Below are 18,903 nucleotides of genomic sequence, written 5' to 3' on the forward strand. Positions count from 1 at the left end.
GGAGGGTCCGTCGGGAGGTCGAACCTCAGATTCAGGAGGAGCAGTGTGGCTTTCGTCCTGGCCGTGGAACAGTGGACCGGCTCTACACCCTCGGCAGGATCCTCGAGGGTGCATGGGAGTTCGCCCAACCAGTCCACAAGTGTTTTGTGGACTTGGAGAAGGCGTTCGACCGTGTCCCTCGGGAGGTTCTGTGGAGGGTGGTTCGGGAGTATGTGGTGCCGAGCCAACTGATTAGGGCGGTTCAGTCCCTGCATCACCGATGCCAGAGTTTAGTCCGCATTTCCGGCAGTAAGTCGGATTTGTTTCCAGTGAGGGTTGGACTCCGCCAAGGCTGCCCTTTGTCACCGATTCTGTTCATAATTTCTAGGGACAGAATTTCTAGGCGCAGCCAAGGCGTTGAGTGTGTCCGGTTTGGGGACCTCAGCATCGCGTCTCTGCTTTTGCACGACATGGTGCTGTTTAGGGGTGTAACAATTCATCGATACACATCGATTAATCGATATAATGCTCTACGATTTATTGGGAAATTAGAAAGATGAGGAAATTTGCTCCCCTTTAGGCTTCAAGTCATTCGTTTGGAAGCACTTTGGATTCCAAAGAAAAGATGGCTCAACGGACAAGACAAGTGCAGTTTGTAAATCCTGCCATGCGGTGATCAAATATTCAGGGAGCACAAATCACATTTAAAGAAAAAACACGACATCAAAGTTCAGTGTTAAAATAAGCACTTTGTATACTACAATACTCTTGTAATTTCCTAAATAAAGAGTTTGCAGTACCTTGTTGATTTTGCGTATGAATTGTTATAAATCAGGATATTGTTCTATATTTTTTATTAAAAAAAAATATACCGATCGTAGAGCACTATATCGCGATATATCGTGAATGAATCGCAGCAGGCTTTAAGATATCGGCAAATATCATATCGTAGTTCTTTGTATTGATATATCGTATCGTGACAAAACCCGCGATTTACACCCCTAGTGCTGTTGGCTTCTTCATGCCGTGATCTCCAGCTTTCACTGGAGCGGTTCACAGCCGAGTGTGAAGCGGTCGGTATGAGGGTCAGCACCTCCAAATCCGAGTCCATGGTCCTCGGTCTGAAAAGGGTGTATGTAATGCGGACTCTGTACCGGTCTGTCATGGTGAAGAGAGATCTGAGCCAAAAGGCAAAGCTCTCGATTTACCGGTCGATCTATGCTCCTACCCTCACCTATGGTCACGAGCTATGGGTCGTGACCGAAAGAACGAGATCCAGGATACAAGCGGTCGAAATGAGTTTCCTCTGCAGGGTGTCCGGGCTCTCCCTTAGAGATAAAGTGAGAAGCTCGGTCATCCGGGAGAGACTCTGAGTAAAGCTGCTGTTCCTCCACGTTGAAAGGAGCCAGATGAGGTGGCTCTGGCATCTCATCAGGATGCCTCCTGGACGCCTCCCTGGGGAGGTGTTCCGGGCATGTCCCGGCGGTAGGAGACCCCGGGCACGACCCAGTACGCGCAGGAGAGACTATGTCTCCCAGCTGGCCTGGGAACGCCTTGGGATCCCCCGGGATGAGCTGGATGAAGTGGCTGGGGAGAGGGAAGTCTGGGAGTCCCTCCTAAAGCTGCTGCCCCCGCGACCCGATCCCGGATAAGTGGAAGAAGATGGATATATATATATATATATATAGATAGATATAGATACATACAGCCCGCACCGCAGAGCTGTGAAGGCGACGTCCGTCTGCTCAATGACCTCAACCGTTTCTTTGCTCGCTTCGACGCTCAGAACAGCACTTGCCCGCTGAAGGCCACTCCCCCTTCACACGAGCTGCCCCTGTGCCTCTCCGCCGACAGCGTGAGGAGGGCGCTTGCCGCTATCAACATCCGTAAGGCGGCGGGCCCTGACAACATCCCGGGTCGAGCGCTGAAGGACTGCGCTGGTGAGCTGACGGATGTCTTCACAGACATCTTTAACACTTCCCTGCAGCAGGCCATTGTCCCGTCATGTTTCAAAGCTGCCACCATTGTACCTGTGCCGAAGAAACCCGCTCCGTCCTGCTTCAATGACTACCGCCCCGTGGCATTTACATCCATCATCATGAAGTGCTTTGAGCGGCTTGTCATGGAGCACATCCGATCCGTTCTCCCCCCCACCATTGACCCCTTCCAGTTTGCGTACCGAGCCAAACGGTCCTCTGAGGATGCCATCTGCTCTGCCCTCCACTCGGCCCTCACCCACCTGGAGAGAAGGGACTTGTATGTGAGATTGCTGTTTGTGGACTTCAGTTCTGCCTTCAACACCATTGTGCCACAACGCCTCATCAGCAAACTTGACACGCTGGGCCTCAGTACCTACTAGGGGTGTAACGATACATCGATACACATCGATTAATCGATATAATGCTCTACGATTTATTGGCATCGATGCTAAAGGTAAACATCGATTTATATCGCCGTGTTTGACCTCGGACATTAGACGCGACTTTATTTTGAAATCCAGTTCATTGTTGCTTTCTTCCTCTTTCCGGGAGCAATGCGCCCGGCGCTGTTGTGTTGTGATCAGAGCACGCACGTGAAAGGGGAGGCGACAACTAGTACGCGGCTCCTGAGCTGGTGCTATGGCTAGTGTCCAAAGAGACGAGGAAATCACCTCCCCTTTAGGCTTCAAGTCATTCGTTTGGAAGCATTTTGGATTCAAAGAAAAGATGGCTCAACGGACAAGACACGTGCAGTTTGTAAATCCTGGCATGTGGTGATCAAATATTCAGGGAGCACAAATCTCGCCGCACATTTAAAGAGAAAACATGACATCAAAGTTCAGTGTTAAAGTAAGCAATTTGTATACTACAATACTCTTGTAATTTCCTAAATAAAGAGTTTGCAGTACCTTGTTGATTTTGCGTATGAATTGTTATAAATCAGGATATTGTTCAATATTTTTTATTTAAAAAAAAAAAAAATCGATCGTAGAGCACTATATCGCGATATATCGTGAATGAATCGCAGCAGGCTTTAAGATATCGATATTATATCGTATCGTGACAAAACCCGCGATTTACACCCCTGGTACCTACCTCTGCAACTGGCTACTGGACTTCCTCTGTCAGAGGCCACAGGTAATACGTGTTTGCGACAAAATCTCCGCCAGCATCACGCTGAGCACGGGGGCCCCCCAAGGCTGCGTGCTCAGTCCGCTGCTCTTCACCCTCATGACTGCACTGCAACCTACAGCGACAACCGTATAGTGAAGTTTACTGACGACACGACGCTGGTGGGTCTCATCACCAAGGGAGACGAGACTCAATACAGGCTGGAGGTTGACCTTCTGACCACGTGGTGCAGGGACAACAACCTCCTGCTGAACGTCGACAAGACCAAGGGTCACACCCAACACCTGCCGCTGACCATCGACGGTGCTATGGTGGAGAGAGTGAGCAGCGGAAAGTTCCTGGGGGTGCACATCAGTGAGGATCTCTCCTGGTCCACCAACACCGCATCACTGGCAAAGAAAGCCCAGCGCCGCCTGTACTTCCTGCAGAAACTCAGGCAAGCGAGCGCTCCTCCGGCCGTCATGACTACATTTTACCGCGGCACCATTGAGAGCGTCCTCTCCAGCTGTATTGCTGTTTGGGGTGGCGGCTGCACTGACTACAACTTGAAGGCCCTGCAGCGCATAGTGAACACGGCTGGTAAGATTATTGGTGCTTCGCTCCCCTCCTTGAAGGACATTTACACCTCCCATCTCACCCGCAAGGCGACCACGATTGTGAGTGATGTGAGTCACCCCGCTCACTCTTTGTTCGAGCTTCTGCCCTCTGGGAAGAGGTACAGAAGCCTGCGCTCCCGCACCACCAGACTCTCAAACAGCTTCATACTCCAGGCTGTCAGGATCCTGAACTCGCTTCCCCGTTCTGTGTAGCGTCCTGTACTTTTACTGTCTGTATGCACACCTGCTTTAATTCGTTGTGTTATCTATTTATTCATTATTTATTGTTACTCTTATTATTTATTGTTTGTGCCTTCTTGTTTTTTTATATTGCGTCGTTTACTTGTATGTCTATCGTGTAATATGTCTTGTCACCGTGGGATAGGGAAAACGTAATTTCGATCTCTTTGTGTGTCTCGGCATGTGAAGATGTTGACAATAAAGCAGACTTTGACTTTGAAAAAAAGATAACTATGATGATGATGGAATTTTTGCACTTGGGTTTACAGACTTCTTCCCAGATCTGGGTGTTTCCAAATGATAATATTGCAACGTTTATCCTTTCTTGGTGTAAACTTATTTGTGCTCATACTTGTGATCCTACGGCTGAAAATCCTTTTGAAGTGGCCGCTTTTAGGTGATAAGATGGTCTCTGAGAACTTATGATAAACAGGAGGGAATTGTTAGAAAAATGTATATATATTTTATCATGCGTTCTCTAATCAATGCTTTACCGCAATATATGCTTGCCGTTTGGCCTTGCTGTTTTTATGATGTACCACAGAAGAAAGAGGTTACTGCTGGGTCAGACAGGTCGCAGCTGACAACCCAGCAAAATGAAGACATCTACCAAGACAGTTCCTTTTTAACAAAGACCCTTTTGATCTGATCAACAACATGCCTCATTGCTATCTCGCACCCCCCAATGAACCTACAAGTGATCACTCATGTTTCCTGATTTCATCACAGACACAAAGAATTGTTGCTGATCACTCATACTCCTCATCACACTGTTCCATATCAGTATGTAACACCTTGTGATTTTTCTCCTTATGAGACAAAGCCCACGTGCTTTACCCCTCCTATTTAGGGGCCTTGTCTCATTTTGTGGGTAGGGCAAATCCAAATAAAAAGAGCAGGAGTGCATACAGATAGTTAGTGTAGTGAGATTGTTTTAAGCGATCTGTACTGCACACCTCGCGAGAAAAGAATTAATATTCTGTCTCACTTGTGGTTTGTTTGCTGTTGCTCTTCTCTAAATAGTTATTCAGTCACCGAATTAAACCTGACAGAAATCTTCAATTTCTTAGCAATTTTTAAGCTTTTATGCACGCCCGGTCCTACTCTACGGAGCTCTCTTTCACCTCCATGGATGGAAGTCGGGGGGCGGGGACGGTGGATGGGGCTCAGACATGGCTTTTACGCACGCCCGGTCCTATTCTATGGAGCTCTCTTCCACCTCCGTGGCTGGAAGTGCCACCTCCGGGGATGGAAGTCCACACCGCCACACACCTGGAAGTCGACGCCGGTGCTTGGGGCCGTGTGCTGGTGAACTATTTATCGCAACTTGTATATGTTTTTATTTTCAGAGTCAGAGTCAGCTTTATTGTCAATTCCTTCATGCCAAGACACACAAAGAAATCGAAATTACGTTTCCCCTATCCCACGGTGACGAGACACAGTACACAATAAACATACAAGTAAACAATGCAAAATAAAAACAAGAAGGCACAAACAATGAACAATAAGAGTGATGAATAAATAATAAATAAACAAATAACACAGTAAATAAGAGGAGCAAAACGGAGCAAAAGCGCACAGCAGACAGTCAGAACAAAGCGCAAAAGTACAGGACGCCACGCAGAGGGGGGAGAGAGTTCAGGACCCCAACAGCCTGGAGATCACAAACTTCGCCAGTGGCGAAGAGTGCTCGCATACCACCACAGAGTCCCGGCACCCTCCGTCACGGATGTAGACTCACATCCTACCTCCTCGCGACTTTCCCCCTCGTACAATGGCCCGGTCCGCCCGATAGCACGCTAGCCGCTCCAGATGCACAGCAGAGTCCGGAATGATGACGGTCAACCAAGTCCCAGTGAACACGAGCACACAGCAGTTACGCACTGTCCGGTTCGTAGATCTCAGCAGGCGAAAGCAAACCATGTTGATGTCCAGCGACCGAACATTCGCCAGAAGAATGGAAGGCACGGCCGGGCGAGCTGGGTTGGCCGCCAGCCTGGCCCGGACGCCCCCGCTCTCGCCCCTCTTCAGCCTCCTCGCACACCGCTTCCGACGCTTCCCAACCGGGGGAGGAATAGCAGGCGAGTCCGGCGACGCTTCAGGACGGAGCAGACCGAGCGCGTTTATTGTCCCCGCTTTAAAGTCCAGAACGCCACAAAACTCGCTTTCGCCGATGTCGAGCAGAACCAGCCCGCTGCACTTGTAGCACAACCCAGTACGACGAGACAAACACAGAAAACTGCCGGACAAACCCACATCAAACGACAAAACAAAACACCGTTCGGGACAGAGAGAGGCCCCTGCGTGTGCACGCGCCACCATTCGCGTTACAGTTCAGTACTTGTTGGCTCGTTGAACTCTTGTTTTGTTAAATAAAGAGACGTTTACCAAACCCACGTCTTTTGGATTTAATGATTTAGAGTGACACAGATGGTTTGATAATATTATTGCTTATATGGTAGTTATTTGATATATACTTTAGATATCGTTATATGGGTCTGTGGAGTATTTAGAATATTTAGACGTCAGCGGCGCGGCGCATACGCGGCATCGTTTCCATAAAGGACGATCGATGGATTTAATGAATTGGAGTGACACAGATGGTTTTATAAACGTGTTATTTATGTAATAGTTATTTGAATAACTCTGAATGTTACGTCAGGCCCGTTCTCAGCTCTTTGTTTGTGTTTATGTCACGTTAGCATACCTATCGTTTAGCTTGTTGTTGCTCGTTCAGGTCTGTTCTTGGTGTTGGATTTTGTCAAATAAATTTCCCCCAAAATGCGACTTGTACTCCGGAGCGACTTATATGTTTTTTTTCACGTTATTGTGCATTTTATGGCTCATGCGATCTATATTCCGGGGCGACTTTTAGTCTGAAAATTATGGTATTATATATACCGTTTTTTTCCGTGTATAGTGCGCAAAATTTAACTAATTTATTGTCCTAAAATCTGGGGTGCGCATTATACATGGGTACAAACATTTTTAATTATTATTATTATTATTTTTTTTTTTAAAAGAAAGTCATGGTACAACAAAACCAACAACAGGACTGACCGACAAAGTCGTGGAACAAAAAGACAGGGTGACATTACCAAAGACAGGAACAGAAACCACATCATGACAGTAACACATGCAATGATCCGACGGTGAGCGAGGGGCAGACAGGACTTAAATACAAAACACGTTACATCGATTGAGGTGACACAGGAAGAGAGGGGTGACGCGAACAGAAACTATGGCAACCTAGACACATAGCAAAACTGGGGACGAGACATGACAAATCTCCCCCAAAATAAAACTTGAAATCACCTTTCTTCTTGTTTGTTGTCAATCGCGCATCGCATTCAGCCATCCTGCCCAACACACTTAGTCAGTAAAATTCATAATTGACGACACATCGTTTGATGCGATGGTGCAATCCTTGATGGTGTGTTATTGTCAAATATTGTTTGTTTTTTAATCTCCATCGCGGACCGGACGTCATACGGAGGCCACCATTACAGATGCGCAGAACGGATGCGCAAGACACGTCAGCTATATAAAAAGCGAGAGTTGTTTTCTTCTATTAGTTTCAATTCACAGTTTAATTAGCAGTTTCAATCAGCAAATAACAAAATGCGTATTTTGTTTGAGAATAATTGTCAATTTCTGTCTATGTGAAGCCCTTTGAGACTGCTTGTGATTTAGGGCTATACAAAATAAAATAAACTTGACATGTAATATTTTATTTCACAACACTTTGCCTTGTTCCTTTCGTCTCTGCTGTTCACTTCAAACACGCTCCATACGACCGCAATGCTCTTGTATCAGACGCTTGCTCGATCACCTGCTCGTTTGCTGTCTGTCACAATGTACCCTACACAAATCCGAAACATTTGTTGCGGCGCCGAGTCACGACGAGGGGCAAGTTTTGGTTTCCAAGGGTGTTTTTATTCCTCTTCAACGTCTCTCCCATACAGAGCCGCCTTTTTCACATGCACGCACGGAGCGCGGTGGTGCGTTTACGGGCAGTCGGAGAAATCAACGCCAACAAAAAAAATTACATCCAGCCTAGTTAAGACCATACCAAAGACTATAAAAATGGGACCCATAGCCTCCCTGCGTGTGTGACAATCATTGGGACTTAAACAAAATAAAAAAATAAAATAAAAATAATAATTAAAAAAAATTCATAAAAATTGGGTGCGTATTATACATGGGTACAGGCTTTTTTCCAGCATCAGCATGCCATTTTTAGGGTGCGTATTATACATGGGGGCGCATTATACACGAAACACTGAAAATACATCAGATTTCAATGGTGACAACAAAAATGTTGGATATCTATACTGATATGGGCAGTTTAATGTCTCAGGAACAAAAAGATGCCACATCTTTTGATGGAAGTAAAGGTTTTCAACTTACAGAGGGCTCAGTATATAGCAGGGCTGTGGACTCGGTCGGATTTTTGCACCGAGTCCGAGTCCGGCTTCTTGGCCATGAGTCAGAGTCCGAGTCCGAGTCCGGCTGTCCATTTTTTCTGTTAATTCATGTGACTGCTTAGTCTTTATTCAAGGCTAATTTAGATCAAAATCTAAATAATTACAACAGTTTTGTGATGGCTATGTCTTTATTAAACATATAAACGAATACAATAAACAGATACTTTCAAGTTTTAATCATTAATTACACCATTATAGCTCAGACATTTATCTAAACACAAATGATTAGTGACGACCCCTTATTTGGAAAGCGAAAAACCCATGTCGTACGGCGTCAGCACTATGTTGTTTTCAATAAAAACATGGACTCACGTTTGCGTCAGTCAATTTTAATTTTTATAAAGGATTATTCTCATTTGATGCCATCCGCGTTCTGCCATTGAAGCGGGGTGCATTCAAAGACCAGTCGTACAGACGGAACACTCATTCACTTCACCAAAACGCAACAATATATTTACGTGAGCTCTTTGCATGAACATCGATGCAAAGAAACTCCTCTTTTTGGGTACAGGCTACAAGGAGTATATATTACAAAGGAGACTTTATACTTAATTGTGATCATCATTCATCCATCCATGCATTTTATTTTATTACTCAGGTATTTTCAAAGCAAATTAATATTGTTGCATTTATTAATTTGCTTTAACATGACAGCGCAATATAATTAAAAGCTAACACGATAGCAATGTCAAACGTGTTCATTTAAGAAAAAGCCACACACGTTTTGTGATTAAATCTTTCATAACGAGAATGATTTGAGTGAATTGATTTTACAATTTTTATCCCCCTTCCCCACCATCTGTCACTTTGCTTGGGACAAAAGGAGCCTTCAGAACTGAAATTTTGTCTCAATTATTCATTCAAATCAATTCACTCAAATCATTCTCGTTATGAAAGATTTGATCACAAAACGTTTCCGTCTGTACGACTGGTTTTTGAATGCACCCCGCTTCAATGGCAGAACGCGGATGAATTTAAAGACATCAAATGAGAATAATCCTTTATAAAAATTAAAATTGACTGACGCAAACGTGAGTTCTTCATGTTTTTATTGAAAACAACATAGTGCTGACGCCGTACGACGCCGTACGACATCGGTTTTTCGCTATAATTCGGTATAATTTGACGTAGTCCAAACGCACCCAAAATTAAGGTTTCATGGGAATATTATTGTCATAATTGTCTGGACCATATATGATATTTGTTTAATGGTAGTTATTGATAGATCTTGAAGATGTCAAGTTATAGGTGCATATAGCACGTTCATTGTAAGAGGGGAAGAGATGTTGTGTATTTTGGGCTAACTCAAATTCCGTAGTAGAAAAACCCCGGAAGTGGGATGGGCGCATTCTGTGTTGTTGTGGTACGCCCTGTGAACGCACTGTGAGTAAGGAATAAAGCAGTTATCATTCACGTCGTTGTCCGACCTATTCTTGCTATCTAAGAACCTGGAAAATAGTAAGGATATAACATATATCACGGGTCATTACGGCGAGTTTGGTGGAGTTTTTACTGCTTCTTACAACTCCTACCGCGCTGACTGTAACGTGACACTCCCTGGCTGCGTCTTGCCTCTTTTTTTTTTATTGTCGGACTCGGTGGACTCGGTCAAAATCAGCACTGAGTCCGAGTCCGGCAAAAATGACCGAGTCCGACCGAGTCCGAGTCCCTGAGTCCGAACCGAGTCCACAGCCCTGGTATATAGACACCCCAAAAATCAAAGTGAAAAAATGATGTGGCAGGCTCGTCCATCTTGTGTGGCCTCCACGTGCTTGTATGCATGCTTGACAACGTCGCGGCATGCTCCTAATGAGACGACGGATGGTGTCTTGTGGGATGTCCTCCCAGAACTGTCTAAGGGCATCAGTGAGCTCCTGTAAAGTCTGAGGAACAACCTGGCGGTGTCTGATGAACTGAAACATTATGTCCCAGAGGTGTTCTATCGGGTTTAGATCAGGTGATCGTGAGGGCCAATCAATTGTGTCAATTCCTTCATCCTCCAGATTCTGTCTGCATACTCCTGCCACATGAGGCTGGGCAGTGTCGTGGATCAGGAGGAACCCAGGACCTACTGGACCAGCGTAGGTGACCATGGGTTCAAGGATTTCATCCCGATACCTGATCAGACTGCCAATCTGTAGCCTGTAGAGGTCTGTTCGTCCCTCCATGGAAATGCCTCCCCAGACCCACCACCAAACCGGTCATGCTGAATGATGTTGCAGGCAGTATAGCGCTCTCCTTGGCTTCTCCAGACCCTTTCACGTCTATCATAGGTGCTCAGGGACTTTGAAGCGGGGACATTAAAGGCGCTCGGTCTGCTCCGTCCTGAAGCGTCGGAAGCGGTGTGCGAAGAGGCTGAAGAGGGGCGAGAGCGGGGGCGTCCGGGCCAGGCTGGCGGCCAACCCAGCTTGCCCGGCCGTGCCTTCCTTTCTTCTGGCGAACGTTCGATCGCTGGGCATCAACATGCCTGCTGAGATCTACGAACCAGACAATGCGTAACAGCTGTGCATCTGGAGCGGCTAGCGTGCTATCGGGCGGACCGGGCCATTGTACGAGGGGAAACATCGCGAAGAGGTGGAATGTGCGAATGGTGCCGGGCCTCTGTGGTGGGATGCAAGCACTGCTCGCCTCTGGCGAAGTTTGTGATCTCCAGGCTTTTGGGGTCCTGAACTCTCTCCCCCGTTGTTTACCTGTATGTTACTCGTGTACTGTGTCTCGTCACCGTGGGATGGAGGAAACGTAATTTCGATTTCTTTGTGTGTCTTGGCATGAAGGAATTGACAATAAAGCTGACTCCGACTCCGACTCCGAAACCCGCTCTCATCTGTGAAAAGCACAGGGCGGCAGGGGCGGACAATTCTGGTGTACTATGGCAAATGCCAATCGTGCTCCACGGTGCTGAGCAGTGAGCACAGGGTACACTACAGGACGTCGTGCCCTGAGGCCACCCTCGTGAAGTCTGTTTCTAACTGTTGGGACAGAGACATTCACACCAGTAGCCTGCTGGAGGCCATTCTGTAGGGCTCGGGCAGTGCTCAACTTGTTTTTCCTTGCACAAAGCAGCAGATATCGGTCCTGGTGATGGGATGAGGACCATCTACGGCCCTGTCCAGCTCTCCTAGAGTAACTGCCTGCCTCCTGGAATCTCCTCCAAGCTCTGGAGATTGTACTGGGAGACACATCAAATTTTCTTGCAACAGCACGCATGGATGTGCCATCCTGGAGGAGTTGGACAATCTGCGCAACTTCAGGAGGGTTAAGAAATCGCCTCATGCTCCCAGTCATGATAATGACTCTAGCTAAAGCCAACACTTGTGGAAAACCAGTTAAAAAAGATCAAGAGGGAGGAACTTGAAATGGCCTCAACCTGCAAAACCACCTGTTTTGGGGACCATCTCGTTGTTGCCCCTCTAGTGCTCCTGTTGTTAATTCCATCAACACCATCATCATCGGCATCACAGTCTCGAAAGACCATAGATTTCTTGTGTCTGGAGGTTAGGTGTTCTTTGCACAGCGTCTGCTATGGCTGGTGAGTCCTCTCCAGTGCGCAAGAAGCCTGGGCAAGTTTTATGGAAGCCTTGAGTTTCCCAGGCATCAGGGCTTCCCTCTCGGCCTTCCTGTTGTCATCCAAAGGAACGGTGAACCGATACATTTGGCATCAGGTTGGCTGCAGGAGTTGCCAGAACAATGCTTTTTTAAAGCATGAGTCTGCCTAACGGAGTCCGAGCCGGGTTTCCTGTCTGGGGTTTGCTCCCTTAGCCTTTTCGTTCCAGACGATACCCACAAGGCAGCGGGGGTGCTATTTCCCCCATAGCTGGGACAGTGGTTAGCGGGCGCCAGGACATCCACGCGCCGGTGGGCCTGTACGTCACGCCTAGGGGCCCACTGTTGCTCCCCCGATCGATCCCCTGCAATTTGGCCTGGAGCCGTGAGGCACCCAGTTACCATGTGTGGCCACGAGGAGGCATGCAGAAGTCTTGACGGTGGAGAGGCTATGTACCGGCTGAGGAGACTTCCGCACTCGGCTCCTCTTTTCGCCCCGGAAACAGGGGGCTAGCCGGCGGCAGTAGCTGAAAGCAGAAGGTAGCAAGCAGGAAGAAGCATGCAACATGCACTAACTACGAGCACTACTACTCCAACACCACTGCACTTCGCATCACAACGCCCTGTGTGCAAGCACACACACACTCCATTCTTCCATCAACACCAATGCAGCTGAAAATGATTAAGAACCCCCTCTGCCGCGTAAAACCAAACAATGTACACCCAATCTTCAATCACTGCATCTGTTTTTTTTTTTTTTTAATACCTGTGGTAGTTGAGGAGACTGTCTCCCAATCAGGCTCCATTTTCCATTTCGAATCCTGTAGCCACTGACCACTTTTCCTATTGGAGAAATGGGAAGTAAATAATGCTGTATGTTTGTAGTAAAGTCATGAATGATTAATTAAAATACAATAACTTTCTAATCATGTAGTGTTTTCACAATGCAATGGGCTTGTGACCTCTGGAGGTCTTTATACAGTATTATACCACAAAATAATTTGCACCACTGGGTCACAATGCATCTTTTTATTATTGTTTCATCAGCCAAACAATTAAAATTACATCTGCATCAACACTAAATTCATGACAGAATGGTCCCTTTTTGCTGGCAGTAGTCGATTCATGTTACACTTCCCAAAAAGCCTCTGACTACATGTTTGTATTCACAACAGTAATGAGAACTCAGAAACAGAGTGACAAATATTGCATCCTTCTCTATTGCCTCAAAGATAAAATGTTCGCGCATATACGTATGTGTATATTTTTAAATATTTGTGACATTACTTACCCAGACGATGTGTGTGGGTCCTAAAGGCAAACGGGTAAATTGGATACGATTTGTAGTCACAGGCGATGTCCGCATTTGTAACTAAAAAGATAAACACAAAGTAAGTAGCAACAGTCTCAGTATTTCACAAGAACACAAGAATATCTATTGTAGCTTGAAAGTAAGTTTTCGATTTGCCGATAGACATATCATGGAAAATCCATTTCTTTTTGCTTTTATATTCATTTTATTGTGCACTTGGAGTCTCTATGATTGAAGAAAAGTGTAATCTATACCTCCAGGTGTTGCAGAGATACTTTTATGATCTTTTTGGAGGCTATGCTTTACTCCGTTCAGTTTTCGCCATTTTCTATTATGTATTTTTATCTATTATGTCACATCCTTTGGGGTGGGACAATCAAACAAGGTAATGGGTGTGGCCAAACGGTTTTGCAAATCTGCCATCTTTATTACTCGGAGAGACTCTTGTAGTCCAAACAACTCAAGGATGCCGAAGTGGAGAGATCATAATGTTCCGTTGTTGGATGCACACAACTCATTGCACCATCCCCCAGCATCAGAACCTCAAACAAGTGCCTGATCATTTTTCAAGCAGTGTTCCCACATCTGTGGGCAAAGTCCTGCTTGTTCAAGGATGAGTGTCTTTTGTCTTTTTTGTTAGTATAGAGAAGGATTGACCGAAAGACTTTGTTTCATTGATGGTTCAGTTCCTTCAATCTATGGAAATGACGTACACAGTAAAGCAGTAAGCTTGAGATGACAAAAATAATAAATTGTATTTCACTTGTATAATAATATTGCATGTCTATGCACTCGTTTTCATAGCATTATAGTCAGTCTTTCTGATGATTTTAGAGCTGTGCTCAATTCTTGTGGGTGTATTTTGAGTAGTTGTATCAGATGAATTGCACCAATGGTACTGTATTATTCTTGGGGAACACAATAATGTGTTCAATGCATTTGTTAGCTTCTCGCTAAGGTTACCATTAGCTTACTAGTTAACTTGTCTGCAATGCTTGTTTACGAGACGTGTTCATAAATATTGCGACGGGATTTATTTTGTTATGTATGTACCAAGTCTTCTGCCATTGACATCTTTTAATCAATTAAAAAGTTTGAGGCGCAAGTAAACGTTATCTCAGCTAAAAAAAAAACTACAAATAGGTCAACCGGAAAGTGAAGCGCACATCTTGTGGTCTGGAGGGTGTGGGGTGTGGAGTATCTCATTTGCATTTAAAGACACTGGACCAAAACGGCTTGCTCTGAGCCGCACCTCAGAACAAGTATAAAAGAGGGACCTGTAATGCTATCAAAATGAGGAACTCAAATTAAAGGATCGCTGTTCCACTTTATATACATAGACCACAACTGAAGGAGTAAAACGGAAGAATTTAGAAACGTGATATGTAAGCTTTAAGGTCCCATTCCATCCAAGTGAATCCCACTATTTGACAGGTCAAAATGAGTCTGTGACATGGTTTAAGTTTGAAAATTATGTGGTTTGTTGATTTTTTGCAAAAAGAGTGCATCTGATTTTTAAGTAATTGTAATGTGAATTGTCATTATTCAAGTGCCTACCTACTTCATGACTGCTACAGGCCCACTCAACCTGCATCTACATCACTTGCCAACCATAGAGGTGTTGAAGAATAAATTGCTTTAAATTTATTTTGAGAGAATCCTTCAACCATTTCGGAATGATAACTGTCAGTAGAGCAAGGCTTCCTATTAGAAGTCACAAGAACCAAGACTTCCCATACCAATTCGATACCTGCTTTTTTGTGGTACCTGAATATTTAACTTTTCACTTGGCGAGCTGTCTCGATTCTTACTGGAACTGAAGGGGGCAGTATACGCGTGAGAGCAGCACGGAGCAGCAGTCAGCGGCGCTGAAGAAGAAGAAACCTTTTGGTCTTTCATAACAATGGCTTCAAAGTCAAAGTCTGCTTTATTGTCAACGTCTTCACATGCCGAGACACACAAAGAGAGCGAAATTACGTTTTCTCTATCCCACGGTGACAAGACATATTACACGATAGACATACAAGTAAACGACGCAATATAAAAAACAAGAAGGCACAAACAATAAATAATAAGAGTAATAATAAATAATAATTAAACAGATAAAGCAAAACAAATAAGAGCCAGTGTGCATACAGACAGTAAAAGTACAGGACGCTACGCAGAACGGGGAAGCGAGTTCAGGATCCTAACAGCCTGGAGTATGAAGCTGTTTGAGAGTCTGGTGGTGCGGGAGTGCAGGCTTCTGTACCTCTTCCCAGAGGGCAGAAGCTCGAACAAAGAGTGAGCGGGGTGACTCACATCCCTCACAATCGTGGTCGCCTTGCGGGTGAGATGGGAGGTGTAAATGTCCTTCAAGGAGGCGGAGCGAAGCACCAATAATCTTACCAGCCGTGTTCACTATGCGCTGCAGGGCCTTCAAGTTGTAGTCAGTGCAGCCGCCACCCCAAACAGCAATACAGCTGGAGAGGACGCTCTCAATGGTGCCGCGATAAGTTTCTTACCTGAGGTTCCGCAGGAAGTACAGGCGGCACTGGGCTTTCTTTGCCAGTGATGCGGTGTTGGTGGACCAGGAGAGATCCTCACTGATGTGCACCCCCAGGAACTTGGCGCTGCTCACTCTCTCCCCACAGCACCGTCGACGGTCAGCGGCAGGTGTTGGGTGTGACCCTTCCGGAAGTCCACAACAATCTCCTTGGTCTTGTTGACGTTCAGCAGGAGGTTGTTGTCCCTGCACCACGTGGTCAGAAGGTCAACCTCCAGCCTGTATTGAGTCTCGTCTCCCTTGGTGATGAGACCCACCAGAGTCATGTCGTCAGCAAACTTCACTATACGGTTGTCGCTGTAGGTTTCAGTGCAGTCATGCGTCAGGAGGGTGAAGAGCAGCGGACTGAGCACGCAGCCTTGGGGGAACCCCGTGCTCAGCGTGATGCTGGCGGAGATTTTGTCGCCAACACGTACTACCTGTGGCCTCTGACAGAGGAAGTCCAGTAGCCAGTTGCAGAGGTAGGTACTGAGGCCCAACGTGTCAAGTTTGCTGATGAGGCGTTGTGGCACAATGGTGTTGAAGGCAGAACTGAAGTCCACAAACAGCAATCTCACATACGAGTCCCTTCTCTCCAGGTGGGTGAGGGCCGAGTGGAGGGCAGAGCAGATGGCATCCTCAGAGGACCGTTTGGCTCGGTACGCAAACTGGAAGGGGTCAATGGTGGGGGGGAGAACGGATCGGATGTGCTCCATGACAAGCCGCTCAAAGCACTTCATGATGATGGATGTAAGTGCCACGGGGCGGTAGTCATTGAAGCAAGACGGAGCGGGTTTCTTCGGCACAGGTACAATGGTGGCAGCTTTGAAACACAACGGGACGATGGCCTGCTGCAGGGAAGTGTTAAAGATGTCTGTGAAGACATCCGTCAGCTCACCAGCGCAGTCCTTCAGCGCTCGACCCGGGATGTTGTCAGGGCCCGCCGCCTTACGGATGTTGATAGCGGCAAGCGCCCTCCTCACGCTGTCGGCGGAGAGGCACAGGGGCAGCTCGTGTGAAGGGGGAGTGGCCTTCAGCGGGCAAGTGCTGTTCTGAGCGTCGAAGCGAGCAAAGAAGCGGTTGAGGTCATTGAGCAGACGGACGTCGCCTTCACAGCTCTGCGGCGCGGGCTTGTAATCTGTGATGGTCCGAATGCCCTGCCAAAGGCCCCTGCTGTCCTTGAAGTGGGCGGTAATTTTGCACGAGGACGCCCTCTTTGCATCTTTGATGCCCCGGGACAGGTCACCCCTCGCAGTCCTCAAGCCAGCCTCATCCCCCGCTCTAAAGGCTTTGTCCCTGGCCCTCAACAGCCTGAAGACAGCACCTGTCAGCCATGGCTTCCGGTTAGCCCGAGTGACGATGGATTTTGAGAGAGTCACATCATCAATGCACTTCCTGATGTAGGAGGAAACAGAGTCAGTATACTCCTCAATGTCTGTCCGATCGTCGCAAGTGGCAGCCCTCCTAAACATGTCCCAGTCAGTAGAGCCAAAGCAGTCACGCAGTGCATCAGAGGCACCCTCAGGCCACACCTGTACCTGCTTGCGAACTGGCCTGGACGCTCTCACCATTTGTCTGTATGCGGGCAAAAGCATAACAGTGATAAGGTCAGAAAGTCCAAGATGGGGGAGGGGGGCAACTTTGAAAACTCCTTTATGCGAAGAGTAGACCAGGTCCAGGAAGCTGTCGCCACGCGTAGGAAAATTAACATGCTGGTGAAGCCTCGGAAAAACAGACTTCAGGTTAGCATGATTAAAATCCCCAGCGAAGATGGTGAAACCGTCAGGGTGCGCTGTCTGTTGTTCACTGACAGCCTGGTACAGTTCACTAAGATCCGCGATCCTGTCGCCTTCGATGTTGGAAGGCGGGATGTAAACCGCGACTAGCAGAATCGCGGTAAATTCCCTTGGCAGGTAAAAAGGACGGCACTTAATGATCACAAACTCCGCCAGTGGCGAGCAGTGCTTGCATACCACTACAGAGTCCCGGCACCATTCGTCACGGATGTAGACGCATATTCCACCTCCACGAGATTTCCCCCCTTGTACAATGGCCCGGTCCGCCCGATAGCACGCTAGCCGCTCCAGATGTACGGCAGAGTCCGGAACGTTGACAGTACACCAAGTCTCAGTGAACACGAGCACACATCAGTCCCGCACTGTCCGGTTTGTAGATCGCAGCAAGCGAATGTAATCCATTTTGTTGTCCAGCGATCGAACATTCGCCAGAAGAATGGAAGGCGTCGAAAGCGGTGTGCGAGGAGGCTGAAGAGGGGCAAACGCGGGGGCGTCCGGGCCAGGCGGCGGTGTGCGAGGAGGCTGAAGAGGGGCAAACGTTTGCCCCTCTTCAGCCTCCTCGCACAACGCTTTCGACGCTTCCCAACCGGGGGAGGAATAGTAGACGAGCCCGGCGACGCTTCAGAACGTAGCAGTCCGAGCTCCTTTAATATTCCCGCATCAAAGTCCAGAACTCGACAAAACTCGCTTTGGCCGATGTCAAGCAGAACCCGCCTGCCGTACTTGTAGCACGACTCAGTACGACGAGACGAACAAAAAAAACTGCCGGACAAACACTCATTAGACGGACAAAACACCGTTTGGGCGGGACAGAGAGAGGTCGCTGCGTATGCACGCGCCGCCATCTTGAAAAAGATGCAAGTGTGAGTGGAAGTCCAACACTAAGAGTCATGTGTGGAAATATTTTGCATTCGAGGCGGATGCAACTGGAGCAATAAGATTCGAACAAGCCAATGCGCGAAAAATGATTGAGAGGTTTGAGGCTTGAGAGGGTCCATGCCACTGCTGCTCTTTTTTAATGTATTGTTGAATATTGTTACCGTAATTTTCGGACTATAAGTCGCGCTTTTTTTTTCATAGTTTGGGTGGGGGGGCGACTTATACTCAGGAGCGACTTATATATGTTTTTTTCCACAAATTTTTACTTGATCATTAACACATCACTTACTTACAAGTATAGTTGACCACTTCACATGTTATTTTTAGTATAGTTGATCACTTCACATGCTTTGATATCTTTATCTTGAACATATTCAAAACATGAAAAATAGAGAGAAAAAATCAAATAAAGTAATTAACACTTTAAAGCGCCATAT

General features: G+C 46.8%; 1 protein-coding gene across 5 annotated transcripts in view; it reads right to left on the minus strand.

Annotated features, from left to right (window-relative positions):
• Positions 1-18,903, minus strand: part of pam (peptidylglycine alpha-amidating monooxygenase) — a 112,770-nt gene that overhangs the window by 35,929 nt on the left and 57,938 nt on the right. For all 5 annotated transcript variants that reach the window (XM_061293148.1, XM_061293149.1, XM_061293145.1 and 2 more), the window contains 2 exons: positions 13,247-13,327; positions 12,722-12,798 (listed from right to left, as the gene is read on the minus strand). In XM_061293148.1, coding sequence (XP_061149132.1) covers positions 12,722-12,798; positions 13,247-13,327 — 158 coding nt within the window. The remainder of the gene's footprint in view (positions 1-12,721; positions 12,799-13,246; positions 13,328-18,903) is intronic.

Source organism: Syngnathus typhle, linkage group LG12 (genome assembly GCF_033458585.1).
Source record: "Syngnathus typhle isolate RoL2023-S1 ecotype Sweden linkage group LG12, RoL_Styp_1.0, whole genome shotgun sequence".
NCBI classification, from domain to species: domain Eukaryota; kingdom Metazoa; phylum Chordata; class Actinopteri; order Syngnathiformes; family Syngnathidae; genus Syngnathus; species Syngnathus typhle.